General features: G+C 40.4%; 1 protein-coding gene across 1 annotated transcript in view; it reads right to left on the bottom strand.

The window, feature by feature from the left end:
- Positions 1-1,726: 1,726 nt before the first annotated feature.
- Positions 1,727-24,014, bottom strand: part of greb1 (growth regulating estrogen receptor binding 1) — a 22,902-nt gene continuing 614 nt past the window's right edge. Inside the window, exons 2-34 of the mRNA XM_014340117.2 lie at positions 18,952-19,112; positions 18,705-18,785; positions 18,078-18,254; positions 17,715-17,897; positions 16,054-16,146; positions 15,612-15,734; positions 14,473-14,634; positions 14,216-14,338; positions 11,812-11,997; positions 11,544-11,680; positions 11,029-11,305; positions 10,808-10,936; positions 10,531-10,728; positions 10,245-10,442; positions 9,946-10,129; positions 9,608-9,791; positions 9,359-9,495; positions 8,890-9,241; positions 8,655-8,770; positions 8,244-8,449; positions 7,555-8,107; positions 7,224-7,380; positions 7,029-7,131; positions 6,705-6,860; positions 6,410-6,546; positions 6,153-6,314; positions 5,301-5,505; positions 4,642-4,804; positions 4,403-4,521; positions 3,648-3,880; positions 3,288-3,488; positions 2,985-3,123; positions 1,727-2,668 (exon numbers count right to left, since the gene is read on the bottom strand). Coding sequence (XP_014195603.1) covers positions 2,505-2,668; positions 2,985-3,123; positions 3,288-3,488; positions 3,648-3,880; positions 4,403-4,521; positions 4,642-4,804; positions 5,301-5,505; positions 6,153-6,314; positions 6,410-6,546; positions 6,705-6,860; positions 7,029-7,131; positions 7,224-7,380; positions 7,555-8,107; positions 8,244-8,449; positions 8,655-8,770; positions 8,890-9,241; positions 9,359-9,495; positions 9,608-9,791; positions 9,946-10,129; positions 10,245-10,442; positions 10,531-10,728; positions 10,808-10,936; positions 11,029-11,305; positions 11,544-11,680; positions 11,812-11,997; positions 14,216-14,338; positions 14,473-14,634; positions 15,612-15,734; positions 16,054-16,146; positions 17,715-17,897; positions 18,078-18,254; positions 18,705-18,785; positions 18,952-19,105 — 5,892 coding nt within the window. The 5' untranslated portion in view covers positions 19,106-19,112 and the 3' untranslated portion in view covers positions 1,727-2,504. The remainder of the gene's footprint in view (positions 2,669-2,984; positions 3,124-3,287; positions 3,489-3,647; positions 3,881-4,402; positions 4,522-4,641; positions 4,805-5,300; positions 5,506-6,152; positions 6,315-6,409; positions 6,547-6,704; positions 6,861-7,028; positions 7,132-7,223; positions 7,381-7,554; positions 8,108-8,243; positions 8,450-8,654; positions 8,771-8,889; positions 9,242-9,358; positions 9,496-9,607; positions 9,792-9,945; positions 10,130-10,244; positions 10,443-10,530; positions 10,729-10,807; positions 10,937-11,028; positions 11,306-11,543; positions 11,681-11,811; positions 11,998-14,215; positions 14,339-14,472; positions 14,635-15,611; positions 15,735-16,053; positions 16,147-17,714; positions 17,898-18,077; positions 18,255-18,704; positions 18,786-18,951; positions 19,113-24,014) is intronic.

Genomic DNA, 24,014 nt, shown 5'->3' with positions numbered 1-24,014 from the left:
ATCTCAGTGTGTTTACAGTGCATGTGTGTGCGTGTGGGTGGTTGCTGGCCGGTAAGCTTTCAATTGCTCCAGTGATTGCCTTGCAGTGTTACTACATATCAGACACGTGAGAGTGCTTGCAAACACTGGAGGGAGGGAGGTGGGTCGTTTCCTGAGGCAGGGGTTGCCTGATCTCTCACAGGCACTCCTCTTTTGGGCCACAATGCAATCTTTTCATCACCACGGAGATGGGGGTGGTGTTTGGGGGGGGTTGGCCTGGTTGAGCCAATGGTAAAGCTGCCTGGGCCACACACTACAGACCTGCTGAGTCTGTCCCCACTGCAGTACTGCAGTGCGTGCTACAGGGCTTTAGAGAAATCTGATTAGAGTGGATTCCAAGGCCAGACGTGAATGGTTAAAGCCACTGCTGCCAATCCTGTATAAACAACACTAACGTACAGCATGTTGGAGCAGCATGAGCATGAAACACTGACTGCTTTTGAAATTCTATATTCCAAACTGTGTCTATATTTGAATGAATCTTGCCCTTCCCTTGCAAACCACCGTAGAGAGTTTCTGGGCAATCAATAACAATCAATACCAATAACAACTAACTATAGATTAAGTTCAGGAAGATGTTAAAGGTGCAAAAGAAAAATGTGGGGTCAAAGCACTGCTGTGGAACAGCATCACTGACTGATGTGTTATATACCTTTATAACACATGTGGGCTTGAGGTAATGTGTGGAGATATCAGCTGTTAATCCAACATGTGATTTGACTGCACACACAGATAAGAGTTCATCAACTCTAACTACAAAACCAGCAGACATGCAGAAAATGCTGTGTAAAGTATACACATCCTACACTTCCTCCATCTGCACACAGTGCTCCTCTTTTAGCAATTTTCTATAGTCCCTCTGAAATCTTTCTGTCTTTACATTTGATTATATTAGCAATTTCTGTCCCATATGTGGACACTCCAGCCCTATTTCCTCACTGGTTGTAGTGTTTTGGGTTCCTTTTTATTTTATTGATTTAATGTCAATTAAGTTTATAGTACAAGCCTGAACTTATGTTATTCTGCCTGCCTCATGCATCCGTGCAGTATATATTTAGTTCTGTTACCCAGGACCAGCTGCCATTGGGGCTTTCATCCTCACTGTGGCTGGTGAAGTCTTCCTCTTCCATGTCATAAATGGCTGCTTCTTAATGAAATGTTCTTCAAGGAGTCTCCAGAAATCTGGCAGGAAATCAGGAAATATTCCTTACATGTAACAGACAAAAAAAAAAATCAACAAAGAAGCAGTTCAGTCCTTTTAGATGGTCGATAAGCTGTGTAGTAGTTACTGATTTATTTAAAGCTATATTTTATGAAAACTTTGTCTTCTGGTATGAAAAAACTGTCTTCATGATATTGAAAAAGCAGTTCTTAGTGTATCTGGATGAGTCCTTAGACTGTAATGTGTACTGTTGTTTTGACTGAGCTGCTAATGCTTGAGCAGCAAGTGTTTTGGACTAAATTTATCAACAAGCGTTTTCTGGGAATGGAGTACTTGGGAGGAAATCTGAGAGCATCCACTGCTGCTGTACTATCCTGCTGCTTCAGGTGCTGACCTGACACCACATGACAGCAAAATTATATAGGACTGAAATGTTACCTAGATAGGCTATAAAATCTTTGTACTTGAAGTATGCACTGGACCAGAGATAGACATATAATGTAGCTATTAAAGTTTGCTTTTTGTATAGAGTGAGCCTTTATGATGTCTCAGGTTTTACATTTAAACAAACACAAGTTATTTAAAATGTCTGTACATTTATACAGTAAAAAGCATACAAAATTGTACATACAAAATACAGTCAATTAATGTTTCTTATACACGTACAAACAAAATAATCACACAGCCTTCTGGAGCACAAAAAATGCCCTGCATCCGATATAAACAGCTCAGAATTCTTATTCTTGCACACACTGAAACAAATTCATTTTTTACATGATAACAATCTGATGAAATATAATTGAAAATATTTTATATGCAAGAACATACATGCAAAACAAGCATCTACAGAAATAACCCTACAAAAATATCGACAGAAGCCAGCTACCATGTCACACAAATGATTGCCTCCACGTTCCTTAAAGCTCTCCGTGTTGCCTGCACCTGCAAAGAAATCTAAACACTGAGTAATTCTAAACAACTGAATCTGCAAACAGATATCACAAAAATCAAAAGTAGCACTGTGAGTTACGGAGCCTAGCAACTTTGTTTCAAGGATAAAAATGCCTCTTTCCTGTGCACGTACATTCCCCAGACATCTCACACAATCAGTATATCTCGCTGAGAACATAAATGTATTTCCAAAACACGAACATTAACCTATTTCATGGAGCAGCACATAAAGCTTAAAAAAAAAAAAAAAGAACAACAAAAAAAAAAAAATCCCTTTCCTGTTTTTGTTCTGTTTGACAATTAGTAATTTCAGTCCTGTCTACGACAAGCCAAAAGTGCACATCTGCGTCAGTTATATGTGTTTTCCAGTCAGGAAGAAGAGCGGCCGGTCCTCTTTGGCATTGGCAGTCTGGAACTCATCACTGAGCCTAAACCTCCACTCTTCTTCCAGCTCCAACCTGCCCACCGTCTCCCTCAGCGAGCTACGATCTGCGCTGATGACACACAGAGTTGCACCTAAAGCAAGCAGAGATGAGGGAGAGCGACACTCTTTAACAACAGTGACACAGAGCAAGAAATAATTACAACAACGAGAGCATGGCTTCAGCTTTTTGAAGTACTTTCCTGATCTTGATTCCCTTTTTTTCTTTGATCAATATAAAGTGATAACTACTGACTAATTTGCTCTTATTTTGTGAGACTTAATGTAAATTATAACAGTTCTAGCTTTACTGGTATTTGTTTACTTAAGTAGAAGTGAAGAAGATTGCTGGTCTGATATTCAGAATGATAACAGACATGCTTATTGTCTACATTTGGTCTGCTGCTGCACCTTTAAGGAAGGTGAACTTCTTGAGGAACCCGGGAGTCACAAAGGAGTCTGCAAAACAAAGGAGGAGGCCGCTGAACAGCAACCCTGCTGTACTGATGTTCACAGAATGAGGTCTGGAACTCACAAAACACACAGTCACCTACAGGAAGCAAGAAGATTAGAGTCTTTATGAAGTGTATGTTGAAATATAATATTAGATATTATGATATGATATTATGATATTAGAATTTCTTATTTGTGTAATTTCTTTTTAAAACCATGTCTACATGTATGTGTAGATGTGAAGTGTGTGTGTCTGTATACCTCAGGTCCCAGGTTAAGGTAGCAGTCCACAGACAGTACAGGGTGCGTGTAGTTCTTGGTGCTGAGTGGAAACAGTTTATGGCTGTTGTGCTGGAGATATTTTTCCAGAAGGAGCTGAGCTGGTGTAGCCAAGAAAAGGTGCTTACTGTCTGGGGCACAGATGTACTGTGAGGGGCTCACAGAGGTGGGAACATCTGTCATCTAGAGACAACATTTTTTGCTTATTAACAATAGCTTGTGAAAGTAATACGTTTTTTTTATGTAATTGCAGAATGACAAGGAAAAAAATATCAATCACTATCTGTTGCCCAGTTTATGATTGCTAGTTTATGTTTTGATTTTGCTGACTGTGGACGATACCTTTGTCTTGATAATAAATGTTCTGTATCCTCCAATGGCGATCTGCTTCTTCATGACACTGAAGTTGTTGAACCTGCAGACAAGCAGCCCGGCACTGTGCAGCCTCAGAGTGAAATCGACGTCATGACAGGTGAAGCGGTTCTGGTCATACTGGACATTCTGACTCCGGTCAACATTGAGGAGGAAGAAGTCATGAAGATGACCTCGAGAGAAGGGTTCCCGCAGTACATTACCTGGTTTAATACAAAGGGAAAAAAAGTTACCATAAATATTATTTGAAGGCACAAACAACTTATTTTAAATAGTTGCTTTTTTATGTGAAAAAAATAATCTCTGATCAGTAAGTTTGTTTGCTGGATTAAGTTAGAAAAATGCGGGAAAATAATGGAAGCAACTGTGATTTGTTTTCTTATAAACAATCTGCTACACCTGCTTTTGGTGAGGTAAGATACATCAAGTAAAGTTGGGTGCACCCATTGACCTTTACCTCTTCTTCTCTTTTTACTTTATTTTCAGTTGTTTAAGAGAGACCAAGAACCTGTAATGTACTGCAAATTATAAAGTTTAATTATTTATTATGAAAAGAATATTTTTCAATGAAGAAAAATTGATTTTTGCATGGATATAATATCAGTTATAGCGCTTAGAAAAAAAAGAAATTGCCAAAAATCTGTATCAGCTGGTCATAGGAAAAAAATCTGAAAAAAAGAAAATATTGCAGTCGGTGCATCTCTACTGCTATGGTCACCACTGACCTGTCAGCGCACGGCTGCTCCACTTCCTGATGCCACATAGACCATAGTGAGATAGGTCTGGACAGGCCTCCATGTGCTGTAGCACCTGTTTCAGTGACACAGCGTGCTCTAGTGGGCCACTAAGTAAAACAGAAATCAAATACTGGTTGTGTCAAATCAAACCAGAAAATAAAACAACAAACAACAAGTCCTTTAACTCATACAATGAATTATGTTGTAAATAATCTGTCACTATGTACTTGCGTGCTTCTAGGTCTACTGTGTTCCACATAACACAGGAGTCATCAGCCAGGATGATGAAAGGCCAGACATCACCTGCTGGACCCCCTCCCTCCAAACGTCGGCTGCGTTCCAGCTCCAAGTTGTGATAGGAAAGCTCTTTAATCAGGAAGTGAGCAGCACCTGCGAGTTGGTTAAAAAACTTTAAAACTTGGGTTGACTGTCGCTGAGAAGAGCAGGTCATCTAATACTTGGAGGGTTGGTGGTTCAATCCCTGGCTGCTCCAGGGTAAGATAGCAACCCCAAGTTGCTCGCCATGCATCCGTATGAATGCTAGATTAAGAGCACTTAGGCCTAGAAAAAAAGGCTTGTGTGAAGCTGTGTCAATGGGTGAATGAGGCAAGTCGCATAAAGTGCTTTAAGTGCTCAAGCTGAGTAGAAAGCAGCTATATAAGAATAAGTCCACCAAAATGGTGATGAAGACGATACTTTTGACTACTGCCTTATTCCATAAGAAGTCCCCACAGTTGATTGATCTGCATCATAGATTTTACACAGCATGGGCTTCATCATCCAGGATAAAATCCTCCTATTTATTGGGGGTAAAATAACTGTCGACCCTCCAGACTATGGAAGACTATGGATAACAGTTTACTTATTACTAACATGAGTAAAATACCTATTCCAGCACCATTGAAGACAGTGGGCAGCACCAGCATGATGTGGTTGGGCCAGTACTTTTTGTAGACGGCCATCTCATATTCTTTGACCACCAGGATATGCAGATGAGAGGCTCCATCCATGGCGTGGTACAGGTTAAACAGACCGTGCTCGTGACGGCCGGTGGTTGGGGTGAAGATTGGACTCTTGATGCAGTCTGGGCTCTGGGAAAGAAGGGGAAAAATAAATTAAATAAAAATAATGCTAATAAAAAGAAAATTGTTATTTTTAATGTGAATTTTATTAATAAAATTCTGTATTACTATGTGGAAAAATAAATTAAAATAATGCATGCAGGCTATACTAACAGCGTCCTCAGGATACCCCAGGATTTTATTAAAAAAAAAAAAAATAGATTATGTTGAATTTAAACTCTATTTAAAGTCCAGGTAATAGTCACAGATCAGAGCATTTCTGACTGATGCAAGAAAAAAATCTTGTAATTTCAAACAATACTTTCTCAAACCAGAATCTTTTGTTTGCATAATTTTGTGAAAACAAATAAGAACTGCTGGGCTGGTGGGACAGTTTTAGCAATTGCTAAGCTAATTGCACCACCTAGTGGAACCACCTGGGTGTTGCACTGTGGCAAACCCCACAAATCTGTTCACAGAAATAGTCAACAAAAACAGCGGATGAAAATGTTCATGGAAGCAGACAAGGCAAAGAATTCCTTTTAAATCTTGACACACAAAACTTCTTCTTCTAAATTCTACTTCTCTATTATAATTACCACCTTTTTCTTGATGTGAGGTGAACAGAAAGGGGAGCATTTATTTTCAATGATCAAGTTAAATGATCAAGAACACACCCAGTCAGAAGTGAGCGGCAGCCGCATGCTCTCCAGTTGGCCTCCGGGTTGGCTGAAGCTGAAGTATTGCTCTTTAGACTTTGGGATGATGAAGTAGAGCTGGATCTCTTCCCCAAGCAGTAGATGAGTGAATGTGAAAGCATGCAGTGTTGACTCGCACATCTAAATTATGATTAGAGACAACTGTCATGTTCACATGTCAAAGACAGTTTGAGTGCGATTTTTTAACTCTGTCTGCTTGCATGTACTGTCCTGACCTGGTATCTAGAGTTGAAACCCAGGTATTGATGACACTGTTCGCAGTGATGATATGTGTTGTAGGCTGCATACTTAGACAACTTTATCCTAGCTGTCCGCCGACGTAGGTACACATCTTCCTGTCGCACAGGATTTCCTGGAGAACAAACAACCAAAGGCAGATAAGGACCAAAAAACAAAATACAAAAGTAACAGGTAGCACAGCTACAGGTAATATTCATACTATGCACATATAGTTTTGGCTTTGTGTTAATATATTGATAAATAGATCAAGTTTTTTCCAGCTTTACTTACCTTCAGAGTTCGGATTATATCCGGGGCAGTATATGGTGCTGATGTCATCATATTTGGAGTCGTGGATGGTGTAGTCGAAAGGCATCGTCCTCGCAATCTCTGGGTTGGGCCAGGGAGCACTGGCTGGATGGTACTGCACTCCCTCTGTCTGGGAATCTGAAGATACAAAACATTTACAAATGAATACATTGAGAACAGGTTTATGTACAATCTGTACCGATTACTTAATAAATACTGACAGATATGATTTTATGATCCAAGCAACGGCAAAAAAAGTAACATAAGAATCTAAAAACTGGTGAATGCTACAGGAAATGCACTGACTGCAGTTGATGTCTTCTTCATCGTAGATATCCACCTCCATCAGTCTGATCAGCATGCGCGACAGAATGCCCAGGAAGTGCAGGTATGCTCCTGTCTTACCCACCTGATGTCGGAAAACAACAAAGATAAAATAATGTGAATATAAAGTACAACATATGCTTGAGTTTGAATAAAACGAATAAAAACAGAAATCACCTGTGGGGGGCCACTGAGCAGCAACCTGCGAGGGTGGAAGTTGTCACTTCGGCCTTCTGTGCGATTGCTGCTGTCCATGTGGTACGAGCGAGGGACCGTCCACTGACGATAATAAAGTGACTGCTCTGTACATGTCATCATTTTACTCAGTAAAGGCCTGCACACAAAATACAAGATTGGTCGTATATATTTTGACCCACAAAATATTACTGTGGAATATTTTTTAGACTCTTTCACTTTCAGTATCGCTGTTCTATATGCTCAATGTTCATATGAAAAACATAGAAATATACGCACATATGTGTTAGAAATTGTTGTATATGTCCCCTACCTGAAACTGCTTGCCCAAGCAACAGACATGTGTGGCAGGAATGAAGTACATCGTGGAAGCCCGCTGCTGTCACTTGCAGTGATGACGTTGTAGAGGGCACGAGGCAGGAGCACAGAAGGTGGCCGACTCGCTCCCCGTGCCCAGGAGCAGCTTGGATCAGGCGAGGAGGCTCGCGGAGAGGACGAGCCCGATGATGTTGATTTAGAGCGTATTTGCATCTGGGAAAGTAACGGTTGTTGTGGGGGTATTTGAAGGTAAGGTTGAGAATTTGTTTGAGATAACAGCTGAATTTGAGTCTGAGACTGCAGCTGGGAGATCTGCTGAGACTGCGAATAACATGGAGCATAAGGTTGCGTTTGGGATTCTGGTGCAGTTTGGGGACATGGAAAAGACTGAGAGGAGCACTGTGGCTGAAGTTGAGTCTGTGACTGTGAGGAAGACTGTGGGGCATCCAAGGCCACTTTCTCAACATTTGGAGAGGTGGCGCTTTGAGCAGGGTTAAGATCCAGAGCTCCACTATCTGGGCATGCCTGGAGTGGCTGGCTGGGCTCCCCTGAAAATACCAGGAAGAAGAAAATATATAGCATGTTTTCTTTAAAAAAAAAAAAAAGAAGCATTTATCATTTTTTCAAACAAAATGAGTTTATCTATCTCTTTAGATATGAAATATAGTTTTTGTGAAATCTTACCATTATCGTGTCCTTCCTCCTCTTCATTGTCAGTACTACTGAGTTTTTCAGCATCGCTTTCGAGCAGGTCACTTCCTGATCCAAGGTTTTGTGGTGGTCGTGACTCTTTCTTCACTAGATAAGCAGCCAGTCCCAACTCTTGTTCAAGCGTGGTACGCTGCAGGTATGAGCAGCTTATCACTCGAAGGTCACAGTACTTTAGCGACCTGTTGAAAGAACGACCCCTATGTTTAAACTCAAAATTACAACTATGACAGCTTTTTTGGCTGTGATGCAAGAAAATGTGGGGTTATACCTTTTTAATCTGTTAAGGGCAAAACAGAAAGTAACACTAACACTAATACTAGAACAAAGGTAAATACTGTCATGTGAAAAATCAGGGAGGGATGAATAAAATTCAAGTAAGCATACCTGGGAAGTGACTCTCCTAATGGCTCAGCCCCTGAAAGGATCAGGATGCAAGGGAGGGCTTCCAGCTCCAAGTAGGTACGAGGAACCCAGTCACCATCCTGGATCTTCAACCATTTCTACATGAAACAGAAGGACAAATCAGACTACATGCAGCTTTCAAAGTATCTGAGAATCTTTTGTAGTTCTCTGCAGGTGAAATCATATATAACATATTTCTGAAGAATTACTACCCCACCTTGATCTGATCTGTAAAGGACTGTCCAATACTCAGAGCTTGCTTGGGATTCCCCAGTATGATTTCGAAATTCTCCTCCAAACCCAGCTGCTTCCTCACTCTGGACAGCCGTTGGTGGGCCCACGCTGCCAGAGCCAAAGAGGGGATTCGTACTAGTACCATGTGACCATGATGGGCTGGACACTGCTGTGCAGCATTGACCAGTGACTGTACAATTTCCATGGTCTCCACTGAAGTGTGTTTTTGGAGATTGTGGGAACGGTTGAACCTTCCAGACACAGCCATCAGAGCAACACAGTAGTGCTGGATCAAAACTGTGGTCCGGATCACAGCACTGTGCAGCTTTGGAAACCTGGAAATCAGAGACAGAAAGATCATAAAGCCTTCTTGCTGTATTCTTGATATCATTTTAAACTCCTTTTTTAATCATACAGTGTTTATGTTGATTTAACACATGTGAGTGCACAACCTTTCTTCCAAGGTAGCTGCCATGCTTTCAAATGAGGCATCATAACGCATCAGAGGCAGGCTGTTCCCTGAATGAGTCGACTCCAAAAGCTCTGACACACCAAAGTACCGTGTCCTCTCATGATACAGGTCCACATCCTGTATACACACAGCCAACAGATTTAGCCACTTGTGTGAACATATAGGCATTGCTAGTCTAAAAATGTTACACTAAAAGAGAGTACCAATCACATAGAAAATTAGATCTTACATTACTAAATGCAGACGGCCAGTGGATCTCGTTGTAGGGACTGATGCGGGTGCATTGTGTCTGAAGAGCAAAGGGAAACGAAGTGACGTGCAGAATCAGGATGTTTGTAGCATCTCTGACTTGTCGGGAGTTTAACAGTTGGTCCACAAGACCCAAACCACTATCTGAGCTGCTGTAGGTTGCACTGAGAGTGTTAAAGAGGGACAAAAGGGAAGAGATCCAAAGAGACTGAGTAAACACACTCGATTTGCTCTTGTTGTACCAGTTCTGATACTGTTAAAACAATGACAACTGAAAACAATAATCATTACATTTTTCTTTTTACTTTGCACACAAACCTGCTAATATCCCAGTGGGCATGGTCGTGGACCAGGATGTAAAGTGTGTACGAGTTACTGTATGCTTCCCGGATCAGGCTGTCAATACGTGCCTGAGCGCTGTGGTCCATCTTGACCACATAACGTTCAGCCTCTCTGTGAGAAACACATGCCTGGTCTAAACTGCCAAGCTCCTGCAGAACACCTGACAAATACAGAGGAAAACACAATATGTATAGGAATAAACACATTAATTCAGATTCTTTTGATTAATGAAGAACCATGAACACGATTGCTGGCAAAAGACTTATGTGACTAACCAGAGCTCCAGAGGTGGAGAATAGTCTGCTGAAATGTAACCTCAGAGGGCGGTACAAGGATGAGGAAGCTGACCCTGTCAAAGGAGCCAAGGTCCAGGTTCTGTGTGCTGGAGTCGGCTATAGCACAAACATGGGACAACAGCTTTCTAGCCACTGCCAGCTGGATGGGACGCACCTCTCGCCAATCAACAGAGTATTCTAAACAAATACAAAAACAAATTTTAGGCCATGTCATTTGACTCTGATGTATCCACTTACTGTATCCACTAAGTCATGTGTGCTTTACCTGAACAGGTGTCTTTGGGACCTGAAGCTGTGTCTTTTGGGCTGTCTTTTGAAAGGTGTGCATGTGAGTCCTTTGGACTGTGTGTGACTATGGGACTTTTATTACTCCTCTCCTCAGCTGATTCTTGGCAGCTAGATAAAGGAGATGGCTCACTGCTGTCCAGAATGGCATTGTCCAGAAGGGAATCTATATCACCATCTGCAAAACATAAAGCCGCACAACAAGTTAGGAAACAATCACTAAAACAGAGCAACAGGTCACAGATAGAGAGACACACCTTGTCCGAGGGAATTGCAGTAGTGGATGAGTTCTTGTGCAACACCAGTGGAGAGCTGATGGGCAATTTCTTTCAGACCCTGACTGGGAGAGAACATACTCTCTGCCAAGGCACGACACTGGTGCTTACCTACAATACAATACAATACAATACACAAAGACGATAAAGACCACATTTTTCACATACAGTATAAAGGCATATATTAAAAATACAGATCCCACCTGTAACTACCACACAGGACTGTGTTTCCTGTCCTGGAGCAGTGACAATGATGACCACATAGTTGGTGTTTTCAAGCCGTCCTTCCATTAACCTGCTGAAAGTTAGATGGAGGCCTTGAGTCAAAGATCCTACATCCTTCCCCAACACTACCACGCCCTCACCATAAGATGATGCAGCCAGCTGGGCAAGCCAGGGAAGCTGGCTGGGGGTCAAGGGTTGTGGGCTTTGTGAGGGCAAAGACAGATACTGGGAGAGCCCAGGCAATACAGGGGGGATCTGGAGACAGAGTAAAGTAAAAACTTTGTTCATTTATTGTCATTATGTTTTCTCTCTTTTTTCTCAAATATTTTGCATGAAAAAGTTATTAATATTTGCTTCACTGTACTAAACAGCTGAAAAGAAAGCTGTGGTGTTATGAAGGGTTTAAAAGGCCCTGTAGATATGTACCTTAAAGTCTCCTAAATTCAAATATAGAAGTATAAAATTTTTTATTTTATTTCTTGCAGCGTCTGACCTCTATGCCATAGTGCCTCCCTGGGGTTCCAGTTGTTTGAGGTTGCTGGTACTGTCTGATCTCACTGAGGTGGGACTCCCTCCAGGATCTCATGAATATTTGTTCCAAGTCCTCAACCAGAGGCACCTGGTCAGACCCTTGGAAATAGAGGTGAGAAACAAAACTTAACATTTATTCATTTAAAACAGTTTAGCAAGTAAAAAAGCCACAGTTTTGATGAACTATTTACTACAACAGTGTGTTTCTGAAATAAAGATTTTATACTTACCAAGCTGAACAAGGTAATAGACAGTGAGCAGAATCTGCATCTCAGTGGACAGTGGTTGAATGGGTGATGGCCCATAGTGCTGGTAGACTCTGGGTAGTGTTTGTGAGCTCAGATAACAGCTCTGAAGTAGAGAACTGACAAGTACATCACTTACATTGCCAGTCAGCTGAGGAAGAGGGCCATGACCTGCATACATAAAAAACAGTGCACAGATAAAATAAAGAAAAATATAGACATAACAGGGAATGAGGGAGAATGAAACTCAGCTGGAAATAGGATGGAAAAAAATGTAATTCAGTTTTATTTAGATACAATTCACAACAGTTATCTCAGGTTGCTTGATAGTGAAAAACCCAACAATATTAGAAAGAAACTTCAAGAACAAATCCCCCTATGAGCAATCACAGGGAGGAAAAACTCCTTTTTAACAGGAAGTAAACTCCAGCAGAAAAAGTCTCAGGGAGGGGCAGCTGTCCAGAGAAGAGCTCAGACAGAGACAGGACAAAAGACAGAGCCAGAGTATAATCTCTGAATGGTTTAATACAGTAGTGGTGTATAAACACAAAGAGGGTTTGTGATGAGTGAAGTGCTGGGAAGTCCCCCAGTACCCAAAGCTTATTGCAGCATAACTAAGGGATGGTTCAGGGTCACAACTATAAGTTTTATCAAAAAGGAAAGTTTTAAGACTCATCTTAAAAGTAGAGAGGGTATCTGGATCAACTGAAGATGTTTCAGGGTGTTTTTAGAGCAACCTGATAATCATGAATTACAATAGCCCTACACAGAAGTAATGAATGCATGAAGAAAGCTTTTTAGGGTCGAGTACAATAACCTCAGTTTTGTAATAATTTATAATTAGTAAAATAAAGGTCTTATGAGTCTTTATGTTTTAAAGGCTTGTATGTATGTAAAAAAAGTAAGCATTTTCTGAAGTAATACATTAACAGACAAATGCAAATGAATAAAGTTGTTGGTGCAGAAAAGGCAAAAACTGAATGCAAGAAAAAAGGAAAAAAGAGACATAGGTGACCTATGTATTTGTATTTTTCTTCAGTTAACACAGTAAAGTCTGTAAGCTGGTTTAGGCAGGCACCTCGTACTCTTTGGCCTCACACAGACTAAACTGGACCAATTTATCTATTTACATAGCAGACTCTCTCACCTCTACCTCGGGCATGTCAATATTGGTGTTGTCCTGCATCACCGCCTGTTATTTCAACTAATTTACTGCTCCAGCACCCACAAGAAGGCTCCAGCTGTTGATTCATCATACTTAACTCACAACCTCAGTCTTACTTTTTGGCAGACTGGAAGACTTGGATGGAAATACTGTGACGGAAGGAACCAAATATTTAAAAAACACAACAGGTGGTAAGATGTTGGCTGGCGTGGTGAAGGGCAGATAGGTTAGGAAAATTTAGTGAAAACACAAAGTTAAGTTTACAGAAAACAGAAAGGGGCTAAAAGGGTGGAGGGGAGGCTGACCAACACCATCAGGTGTTGGCTGGGCTCTGATCCACGAGGAGGGGCAAGGTAAACTAGCCTTTGACTAAAAAACTCACCCGTAAGAAAAGCTGAGTTCAGCTGAATGGAAAATTATGATGAAATACAAGCTGGATGTGGACTGTCACAAATCCAAATAATCTTGTGAAACCTAACAGCATGTTCTCTTACTCAAGTGCAACACATTCCTAATCCATGAGTCCGCGAGGACCTGCTTGGGTCTGAGTGACATTGATTGCATCATCAGAGGTAAGCTACACCTCCAGGACACTGCGGCGTGCAGCTCGGATCTCAGCTGACCCTTCTCACCCTGGACACAGTCTGTTTGACCTGCTCCCCTCAGGCAGGAGGCTCCGGTCCATTCGCACCAGAACCTCTCGCCATAAGAACAGTTTCTTCCCCTCTGCTGTTGGACTCATGAACAATAACCATATGACTGTTCCCACCACTAACACATGACCCTACGCTGTGTCACTGCATCATTCCATGTTTGGCACTGATCACCACCTGCACTCATGTATATATCTTTCTACGTAGCACTTTTAATTCTTATCCCTACTTTTATTTTTTCATGTCTATTTAAGTGCTATTTATGACACTATGTTTGCACTGAAGCACCGCAGCAATTTCCTAATGTTGTAAACCTGCTCAACATTTGGCAATAAACCCCTTTCTGATTCTGATTCTGATTCTGAAGCTCCTTGCAGACGTCTGCATGTCCTCCAGTTTATTGTGACACTGCAGTACCTACACTACAAGGACACCAGCAGATCATTTTATCCAGGCAGACTAAAATAAATAATATAGGAACTACCACACATTCATGGCATCCACAGTTGACCAAGTGTGAGCACAATTCCAGCCTTAGTAAGGTAGAGTAGCTCTCACTCAAATTTCTAACCTTTGAAAATGACAGGTTGCAGTCTGCAGGTTTGCAGCAGTTGATCCGGAACTATTACTGGCACCTCTGGAGGAGAAAGCGGTGTTGAGATCCACTGTGATGAACCCTGTTGGGCTGTAGTCTCTGCATACAGAAGGAAAATGCAAATATTTAGACAGAAAAACACACAAGAAGATCATACAACACACAACTGTCTTGTTGATACGTTTATAGAGTCATAGTAGAAGTAAAATATAGTCTTTTTTTCCTGATTGTACCTGCTCTGGAGCCGTTGGTGGCGACAGAGGACACTGATAAAGTTGATGAGGCCAATAAAGATGGTGGCGTTTTCGCTGTGCTCTCAGGCAGACTGCTGGTAGACGATTCAGGTGACCAGCCCTTGTGCCTCTTTTTGGGAGGCCCAGTATTTACATGTACCCCTGAAAGATGAATAAAAAGAAAAAGAAAAAGCTTATTGAGCTTGACACACTCAACTGGAATATAATTAGATTTAAATCTTTAAATTGCACCATTTCTCATTTTTTCCAGATGCGCAAACTCTACTTCTCCTGCATGTTTTGACAGTTAATTTGTTAAATTAGATTTTTTTCTACAACTCAGGTTGTTTTAGGATTGATTTTCTGTAAAACATCGAGTAATCTTGGTCAACAAACCAACAGAACATCTGTGATTTTGGTTAATCCAACAAAAAAAAGAAAAGAAAAAAGAATTGCATCTTAGTCATGCATCAACCTGTCTTTTCCTCTACAGTTTCTGTTGTAATACTGTAATATGGGGGACACATAAAAGGCCCACTTGTTAAAAGGACCATGAAAAAACAACACTGACAGGAAGGAAGCTTTTCAATAAGAGAGAAAGCAGGAAAAAGAAGATGAGACGGGGTATTTTACAACCTTGGTTTATAGAGGTGACAGACTGAAGCAGAGGGAGGGAGAAAGACAGACAGAAAAAGGGGATGTAGAAATTTAGTGCCTGAAGTGCTGGCAAATGAAAGCAGGGAAAACAAAAGACATCCCTCTGCAGACAATGCAGCTGGCTGGCGTCTGTATAGCAGGGGTGTTATAACACACACACACACACACACACACACTCACACACAGTGTTTTGACTAATGGAGGCAGGAGCTCTGCTTTGAGAGGTGAGAGGACCCTTGGGAGGGGGTCAATGACAATAGACACAAAACTCACTGTGTTTACATGCACACAGAAGCCAAGAGATCAGGTTAAAACAGCAAATTAAAAAAATTCTGCAACACATTACATAAGCTGTGTATGCAACTACTTTATGAGATATTAGATTTGTAGCATAACCAAAACCCCTTTAAACAAAATATCATCTGTAAGCCTTTAAACCAACATGGAATAAACTGCAGAAGTCACCGGAGTGCACAGTGTACCTGTAGCTGAGGGTCTTCCAGGCCCTGACTGATTTAAAGGTGGCTGAGTGTTGGAGGGAACAGCCTGGTTGTCATTTATCAGAGTGTGGGAGACGTCAGCTGTTTGTGCCTCCGTATGTGAAGCTGCCATTAGCAGAGACAAACAACAAAGTTGAGTCAAAATAATCAACAGTAATGAATGAAACTTTTCATTGAAACTATTTCTGTAATAATTTCATTCACTCTTCACTTTTGCTCATTTAAGCAAAATACAGATTGTCTGTTTACAAATTTTTGACGTGCCAATAACCCTGAGCAGCCTTGTGTTTAAATAAGACTTGCACCCTGAAAATGATTAAATTAAATCTTTTTTAATACAAACAAAAAATGATGACAAAAAACCAAAAAGGAACCCAAGAATCAACTTGTCTTTCCTGGAGCTTATCTCTGTATTGTTTGTTACCTGATGGCTGGCTCAATGCTTGATTTGGCGGCTGTTCATCTGGTGTCGATTGGCCTTCTGAGAGGGTGGGTCCCAACTGTCTCATCCTGCCATCTGATATGGAAAAAAATATCACCACTGAGACAGAAACGCAGCAACAAGCTGCTGTAACGGCTAGCTTTAAATGTGTGTATGCATCAATGTGCAGGTGTGCGAGGTTCATGGGAAGACAAAGTGTTCCAGTCATGGTCTGAAAGTTCAGCAAAGTTATCCAGACGGCATAATAATAATGGCATCCTTCTTAAAACTGGGCTCAGGGAGGAAGGCATACTAATAAGCAGTCAGTGAGAGTTACAAGCGCATCAGAAAACCATGTAGCAGAAGAGATTAAAAACAGTATCGAGTAAAAACGCGACGGTCCTGGAGACGTTTGTGGGGAACGATGACGATAACTTACTTAACCAGCCAAACACATGAACTTCCGTCACTGGGTTTAACCTAGGTTGGTTTATTATTAAACAATAAGCAAATAGGAAAAGAGCTTAATCCATGAGCACAACATATATATTCCACACTTCTTAATATCAACACTCCTTCGTGCTTTGAAAACGAGCATTAAGAGATTTCTTGACTGGTAATATTGCAGCAATACATACCCCGAGCTCCGATTTTTGTCTTTAAAATAAGTCTCACATTTTACTCCTAAACTTCAGGATTAACAAATCATGAAAAAACACAAGCGCTTTCACTTCATAAAAGTTCATCAGTAAACTATTATGCCTCTGTCTACAGTCTACGCTCTCCAGTATGACCTCTCACTTGCACTTATGGCTTTACTACTTATTCACTTGGTTGGGAATACATGAGCCAAAGATTCTACACAATGGATAATTATTTTGAATATGATTTGCTTTTGGATGTTAACTGAATAAAAAAAACAAACACAATGCTGTATATGTACATGACTAAGCTACAGCATTAGCTGTGAGAGTTTGGTCATTGTTTACACTAAAACAAGCATTGGGTGATTTGTTTTTTTTTTGTCCTAACAATGCTAACTGAAATATACAGAGAAGGATTTTCAAAATAAAATCAGACCTTGAGACCTTCTCATAAAGTTCATTAATCTGTCAATGAAACCATCATTTAGTGGCAATGTTTTTCATTCCCTGTCTTTAATTTGAGCGGAGTAGTAAAAAAAAAAAAAAAAAAAACACATATCAAGAGCAATTAATTTTATTCAATGGACTACTACCTGTTTAAAAATAAATACAAAAGACCACAAATTAAAACAGCAGAGAGCGCCTTTTATCTTTACTGCATCATGATGCTTTTAACAGTCCACTTTTTATTCTGAGCACTTATGTTTAAGTTATGTTTAAGAGGGGATAGGGCTCATCTATAAACTGCTGGAAAATGGTAAACTATATTTCAAGGCAGATCTAGGTTCTGCCCCGTGCTTTATGTTTTTCTTTATGTGAATCCTATTTAATGCAGAAGATGGACACCAGTAATTGCTGAATCTAAATCTGATCAAAGACAAATGTTTCTTGAAAAAAGACGTTTATGCACATCTGTGACCTACAGTGTTTAGTCACTACAATTGAATAAATCGGTGTTTGTGCTACAATCAGGAAGTCAACTTAACTGTCTGACTACATTAACATGTGTGCACCTCTTACCATTTCCCCTCCAACAGATGGGAGCTCCTCTGACGAGCAAGCCCTGGCTGTTTCGGTACAGATAGTACTTCAAGTGCTTCTGTTTCTTGGGCTGGGTGTTGAGCTTCAGGTTAATGTGATTGGAGAACTCTGTGAAATAGCGGAAACCTTTCTCTCCACAGCCCATACAGTTTCCTGAGAAACCTGTTGGGGGTACCAAAATGAAAAAAAATTATTACAATAAAAAGATTAGAAAATAAAAAAGTATTTTTTGCGTATCCCTACATTCACACAACTGAATGGCACAAATGCACTCTTTATTTTCCTCTTTCAGCTGATTTTTTGTTAACAACACTAATTTCCTGTTTCAGTCTTCTCCCTCACCCAACAGTGCGTAACGACCCCGTTCGTCTGGCAGGAAGCGGCGGTCCACAGCGCAGACCAGCAGGTTCTCAGGAAGAGAAGGAGACTTTACTCCAACCAACATGAACCCAGGGGGTACATCCAAGGGATCAGAAGCAAGGGAGGACAAGCGAAGGTCCTTGCCTGCTTGACAAAAGCCTGTGGAGTGGAAAATCAGGACAGAAAAGTGCTTTTCAGTAAATGAAAGGGCAGTGTGCCTTGTGATTGACAGTCCAGGGTGTAACCTGCGCTTCATCCGATGACAGCTGGAACAGATTCTGCACACACACATCCCTTAATTGGATAAGTGGTCAAGAAAATTAATTGATGAGTAGTACATTTTTATCGTATTTATTTTTATTAAAGAGTGAATACAAAATGAGACACAGAAGACAGCTCAACTCAAGAGTAGGTACAAATCCTGATTTTTTTCTCCATTACTTCACCCATCATGTACAACGCATTCACAGAGGACGTAATGCCTAAAAGGTACATCTCCTTGTCACTGTTCCAGCTCCGAATCCTATTTATAGTCACTATCTTGCACATGTATTCCTGAGAGTGTATGTTTATTGGTTTTATATGGTGTTTATGTGTATGTATACAAACCGTCAGTGGTGCAGCATCCCTCAGGTGGGGGCTTCATCTGGTAGGGTATCGGAGGACTATTAGACTCTGAGCCATCTTCATCTGTTTAGCATGTTTGAAGCACAACCAAAATCTTTACATTTTCAGCATAAAAAACGTGACAGGAAAATAAAAACTAAAGAAACTGAGATTCAGCTGAACATCAGAAAGTCATCAAACCCTTGTGTTGTTCAAAATATCATTTCTCATGACCATCCATAAAACCCACCGTCACGTGCCAGTGGCTGCTCTGTCTCAAGGTATAACTGTGAGAAGACAGGTCGGGGTATTATCGTGTCCGACCTCAGTGAAGCCTCAATGGAGTTATGGAGGACCTCCTCAAAACGTGTGGTCCGCAGCTGGCCTGCATAAGAGTTCCCCATTGGTGTCCTGTAAAAACAAAGTGACCTTATCTTGTGATGGACAGCACAGGACAATTTGTCCATGCTAATGGTATTTTTTTTAGTTATTTTAGAAAAAGAAACTGCAAGATGGGAAAAAGACCACATAGAAGTTCTGTGATGGTTGTGGTTTCTATGGAAGATGATTTCAGAGGAAGAGGATTTCAAGACTTCTTAAAAAAATAGCTATGTTATATATATATTTTTTATCTTTGGTCCAGGTGCATGTTTCAAGCACACACAAAGCCTACAAAGGTGACATTCAAGTCTTATTTATCATAAATAGTTAAAAGGCCTCCTTTTAAGGTAGAATTGATTTTGAAGTAGCGCACACACACACACACACACACACACGCGCGCGCACACACACACGTCTAAACAGTGGTTACTGGTGGATGGAATCTGTCCAGACAGCATGATATAAAATCAGCTGCTCTGACAGTGTCAGGGCACCCTGACCTAGACGCTACTCCCTCCCTCTGTTTTTCTCCTTTCTGCTCTAGTGCATCTCTCTCTCGCTCTCTCTCCGCTCTCTCCCTGCTTCGTTTCGCTTCTCTACTCTAAAACAGATGAGTCTGTTTTTCTTTTTTTTTTTAAAAAGTCAATTACATAATAATACAAAATGTAATAAAACACTGAGTATTTTCATAAAAGACTTCTGTCAGAACCAAATGTGCTGCAGAGAGAACAAACTGATTCAACACAGGGGGAGAAAAAAACAACAAGAAAAAAACAAGGCTGAACAGTAAACACCAACTTAATCCCCCTCCTCCAAACCTCTGAGTGCTCATATACTAGCTGCTACAAGCACAGACCCACACAAGCTGCACATTACTGACTGGCAAACCTGGGTACACGAACCAGCAAATAGTCAGAAACCTGAAGGGTAGATTAATTTCTTTTTAAAGGCTTGCATGTCAGATTACAGCCTTAAAGCTGAGTAAGTACCTTACACTATGGTTCTCTAAACCATGAGGCTTATGTACAAAATCTTTAAAAGCCAAAATATGACATCCAGTTTTAAATATCGTGGTATATGGATTAATGAGTAACAGATGTTAGTTTTCGGTCTCAGTTTTCTGTAATTTCAGTTTAAACAAATTGTCTTTAACTTAAACTGACATGAACTGCCATTTATAATAAAAACTGCTGTATTAATTTACTTAACTGACCTTTAAAGAGTTTAATATCTTTACAAAAGTTAAACCTGGTTAAACTTTTCCCTAAACATCTATCTCTCTATTACTGGGACAAGTCTTCTCTTGATTTCAGTTTTATTTTCTCATCTTGAAACACTTGTTGGAAAGAGACACACACGTCCTCTCTCCCACATTTCCCATACACATACCTTACCAGTCAACCTTCTGCTTCCACACTTTCATATGTAAAGAAGCAGAGCTGGCTTTTAATGCCTTGCACCATCTTGTAGAGAGCAGAAGACAAAAAGCCCTGTCATAACACAGTCGGGACTGAGAGGAAGTAATCACACCTTCTACCAAAGCGCAGTCTGATCTTTTTACAACCACAGAAAGAGACTGTGGGGAGGGAAATGGAAGGGAAAGCAGATTAAAGCAGAGAGGTGTACTCCACCTTTTACTGAATCTTAACCAAAATCCTAAACTTCAAATAGGCAAATGCTGTCAATCTAAGGAAACAGAATTGGCTTTCCCTTGAGCTGTGTGGTGTGGTTTTGTAGCTACTTGTTAATAAAAAGTGGTTCCTTGTGCTATCACTTCAAAGAGAGATTTTCTTCACATATTGTTATGGGACACTCTCAAAGCATACAAAGCACTGACAGTAATCTTCTTCTGGGACTTGTATTGTTCAATAAAAATGCCCTCATCTTTAATCTCTAGCTGCACAACTAAGGAGGAAGACATGATACAGATTCTTTACTTAAGTAAAAGTGCCAACACAATGCAAAATCTTGCTAAGAATTAGCAGGAACATTACTGCAGCATTAATGCATTTTACTGTTGTAGATGCTTTTGTTTCAGCCACTTTTGATTAAGCTGCATACTTTTCAGTATAGCAGTGCATCACATGCTAGAAGATCATTGAATGTTTGTAAAAAGAGTACCAAATATCTCTAAACAGTCCCCTTTTTATTAGCTCAGAAACATTTTGTTGTCACGATTTTGTGACAATGCAGTTTACAGTTGCAAAAGGGAGTTTATCGTAGTTTTTATATAAAAAGGAATAAAAACATTTCTTAATGGGATGAGGAAACCTCATCTTTGAAGCTGTTTCTGAAATGTACTTGAGTATGAGTGTAAAATACCTAGGTAAAGGACAAATAGTCTAGTGCTATTTATTCAGTTACATTCTATTATATTACTTCTGTACTCTTACTGTTATAGGTCCTAAATTAATGCTTTTTACTACATGTTCCAAGCAAAACAGAGATCACTTACACATGAAGGAAGACATGCAGCCGAGATGACAGAAATTATCTCTGAACTAAAACTTTTAAGGAAGCTTTGTTGATCTTTTCTCCTCCCATCTCCCCCACCTTCCTCTCTCCTTGGCATGGAAGTGGGAGATCCTTTCAAGTCACCACCACCCCCCACCACCCTTCCCTTCTTCTCTTTCTGCCTCTGTTTCACCCTGGGGAGAGAGGCACTATTGTGGTGGTTTATGACCTCTTGGACCCTGTTCCCACTGCTGGCTTCAAACACAGCACCTCACACATTACAAACCTGCAGTTAGGATCCTCCCAAAGCTCTGAGCACCACGCAATCCACACACTGCACTTTGCCACCAGTACATTTATATTGAGAACTTCAACACTTTTAAATAAATGGATGTAGCTGCCTTTAAATAACAAATGAAGAAGATGAGCTCTATTTCTTTATTTTCTTTTTTTAATGAAAAAAACAACAACAACAACAACACACAACACACATCTCGTGAGTCCCTACTTGCTAATATATGCAAACTTTCATGCACATGCTGACTTTTGAGGGCATGGATGAATTTGATTGAAAGATGTCTCATGACCGTGAGGTCAAAGGGGGGTTTAGATAACAATGTTTAGCTAAGGCTTTGATGTGGCTTATACTTCTTATACACATATGCACAAACATGCACAGTCACACACACACGCACATGTAGGCACTCGCGCATGCTCTCTCATAGGCTCTAGCTCAGCTGACACAAAAGGCTTGTCTTGAGGGGTGAAAGGTCATCCCGGGGAGGTCAGATAAGAACCCCAGGCTCTTTCTCCGTTGGCCAGGCACACATACCAGCCACACACAAACACATGCAGTAGCTTTTCTTTCTTTATGTTCAGTCAGACATGAAGGGTTGCAGTCTCCACACACCGCAAATATACAGCCATAAATCTTTGACTTCAGAGGACATTATATTAATTTACATTACCTTTCTGAAGACTAACTCTAAATTCAACTTTTAATTGCCTAACTGGAACCTAACCTTGAAACATGTCCTCAGCTTTATATTTAATTATTTACCTCATGGATTTAAAAAAAAATGTGTTCCTAGAAGTAAGACATAGCCAAACACATACGATACCATTACATAACAGTTCCTGTTAATGATCCTGTTAACACTGTTGGTCATATACATATATTCAGCTAATTGTGCATGTGACTGTGTGAGAGCGATAAGACGATAAGGCAAAGGAATGTCGAGCATGGTCAGCTGGTCAGTACAGCATGTCTTTCGGCACCAAACAGCAGAAATGGAAAAGAAAAAAAAGCCTCCAGCTTTGCAGATGCTCTGTGAGCACTGAGCCAAAGCCTGCCACATATGTAAGGGGAAGTCAATAATACACACACAAAAACACACAAGCGGACCTTTTGATAGGTCCATAACTGACCACTGACCCACAGTAAATGCTTTCATTCACACTTTGCTCAGCTGACACTGAATCGATGGTAAGGGAGCCAACTGGCCAACTGGTCAGGCAACTCTTCAGCCAGCCATTCAAGCAGCCATCCACACATTGCACTGGGAAGCCACTCAGCCAACCACTCGCCTTTGCCAACACAAAGATATCCAATCACTGAAAATCAGCGATTTTTCACTGATGTTTCTTTCTGAGCATGCCTACATGTACATCAATTTTATAATAAAACACAACATTGCATCTGACAACATACAGTACACAATACATCTGTTGGAGTTTGTGCACAAAAATAAATAGCTGGAAGGGACTACAAAGCTCCAACTCCCTGAATTTTCAGTGTCTGCTATGCCTGCTGCTTCGCTATCTCACTCAGCGTCCTTCAGCAGTTTTTGTTTCTTCTGTTCTCTCTATCATGCATGACTCCAGGGAAACTTGTGTTGTCTACATGCATGCAAAATCAGTATGAACCTGCACCTTACGATGTAAAACAGTTTAGCTGCAGGATGGCTTACAAAGTGACTAAAAAGGGTCCCATTACCCAAATATTATTTGTGTTATTTATCTGTATCAAAATTGAGTTTAGCTACACATTACACCTAACATGAAATAAATTTTCATGACACAAAAATATTGATGTACAGGCTGTAACCACTGTGTTTAAGGACCTAATAGAAGAGAAAAAATAGGCAATTTTCAAGGCAACACATGGTCTGTTGACACATCTACATAGATAATAAACAAAGTAACATAACAGGAGTATAAATGTCTCAACAAGTAGGCATCATTATTAGTTCATCTTACAAACTGCAGCCCAAATTAAACTTTATTTAATTAGTCAAACTGACCTTATGAGAAACTTTTTCATTACGTTGGTACAGTAGATGGGGACAAACTAACAAACTATCTGCACTAGCAAACATAACTAATCCTGTAAAATAGTCAGATGTCTATTCATATTAATGTACAGAATTCACCTGCTTGCTGCTACTACTGCACATTCACCCAATGTATATACTATAT

This window comes from Haplochromis burtoni, unplaced genomic scaffold, assembly GCF_018398535.1.
Source record: "Haplochromis burtoni strain Fernald_Lab_line unplaced genomic scaffold, NCSU_Asbu1 Contig_11, whole genome shotgun sequence".
Taxonomy (NCBI): Eukaryota; Metazoa; Chordata; class Actinopteri; order Cichliformes; family Cichlidae; genus Haplochromis; species Haplochromis burtoni.
Note: the sequence above shows the minus strand (reverse complement) of the source record. Positions and strands in the feature narration are given on the sequence as shown.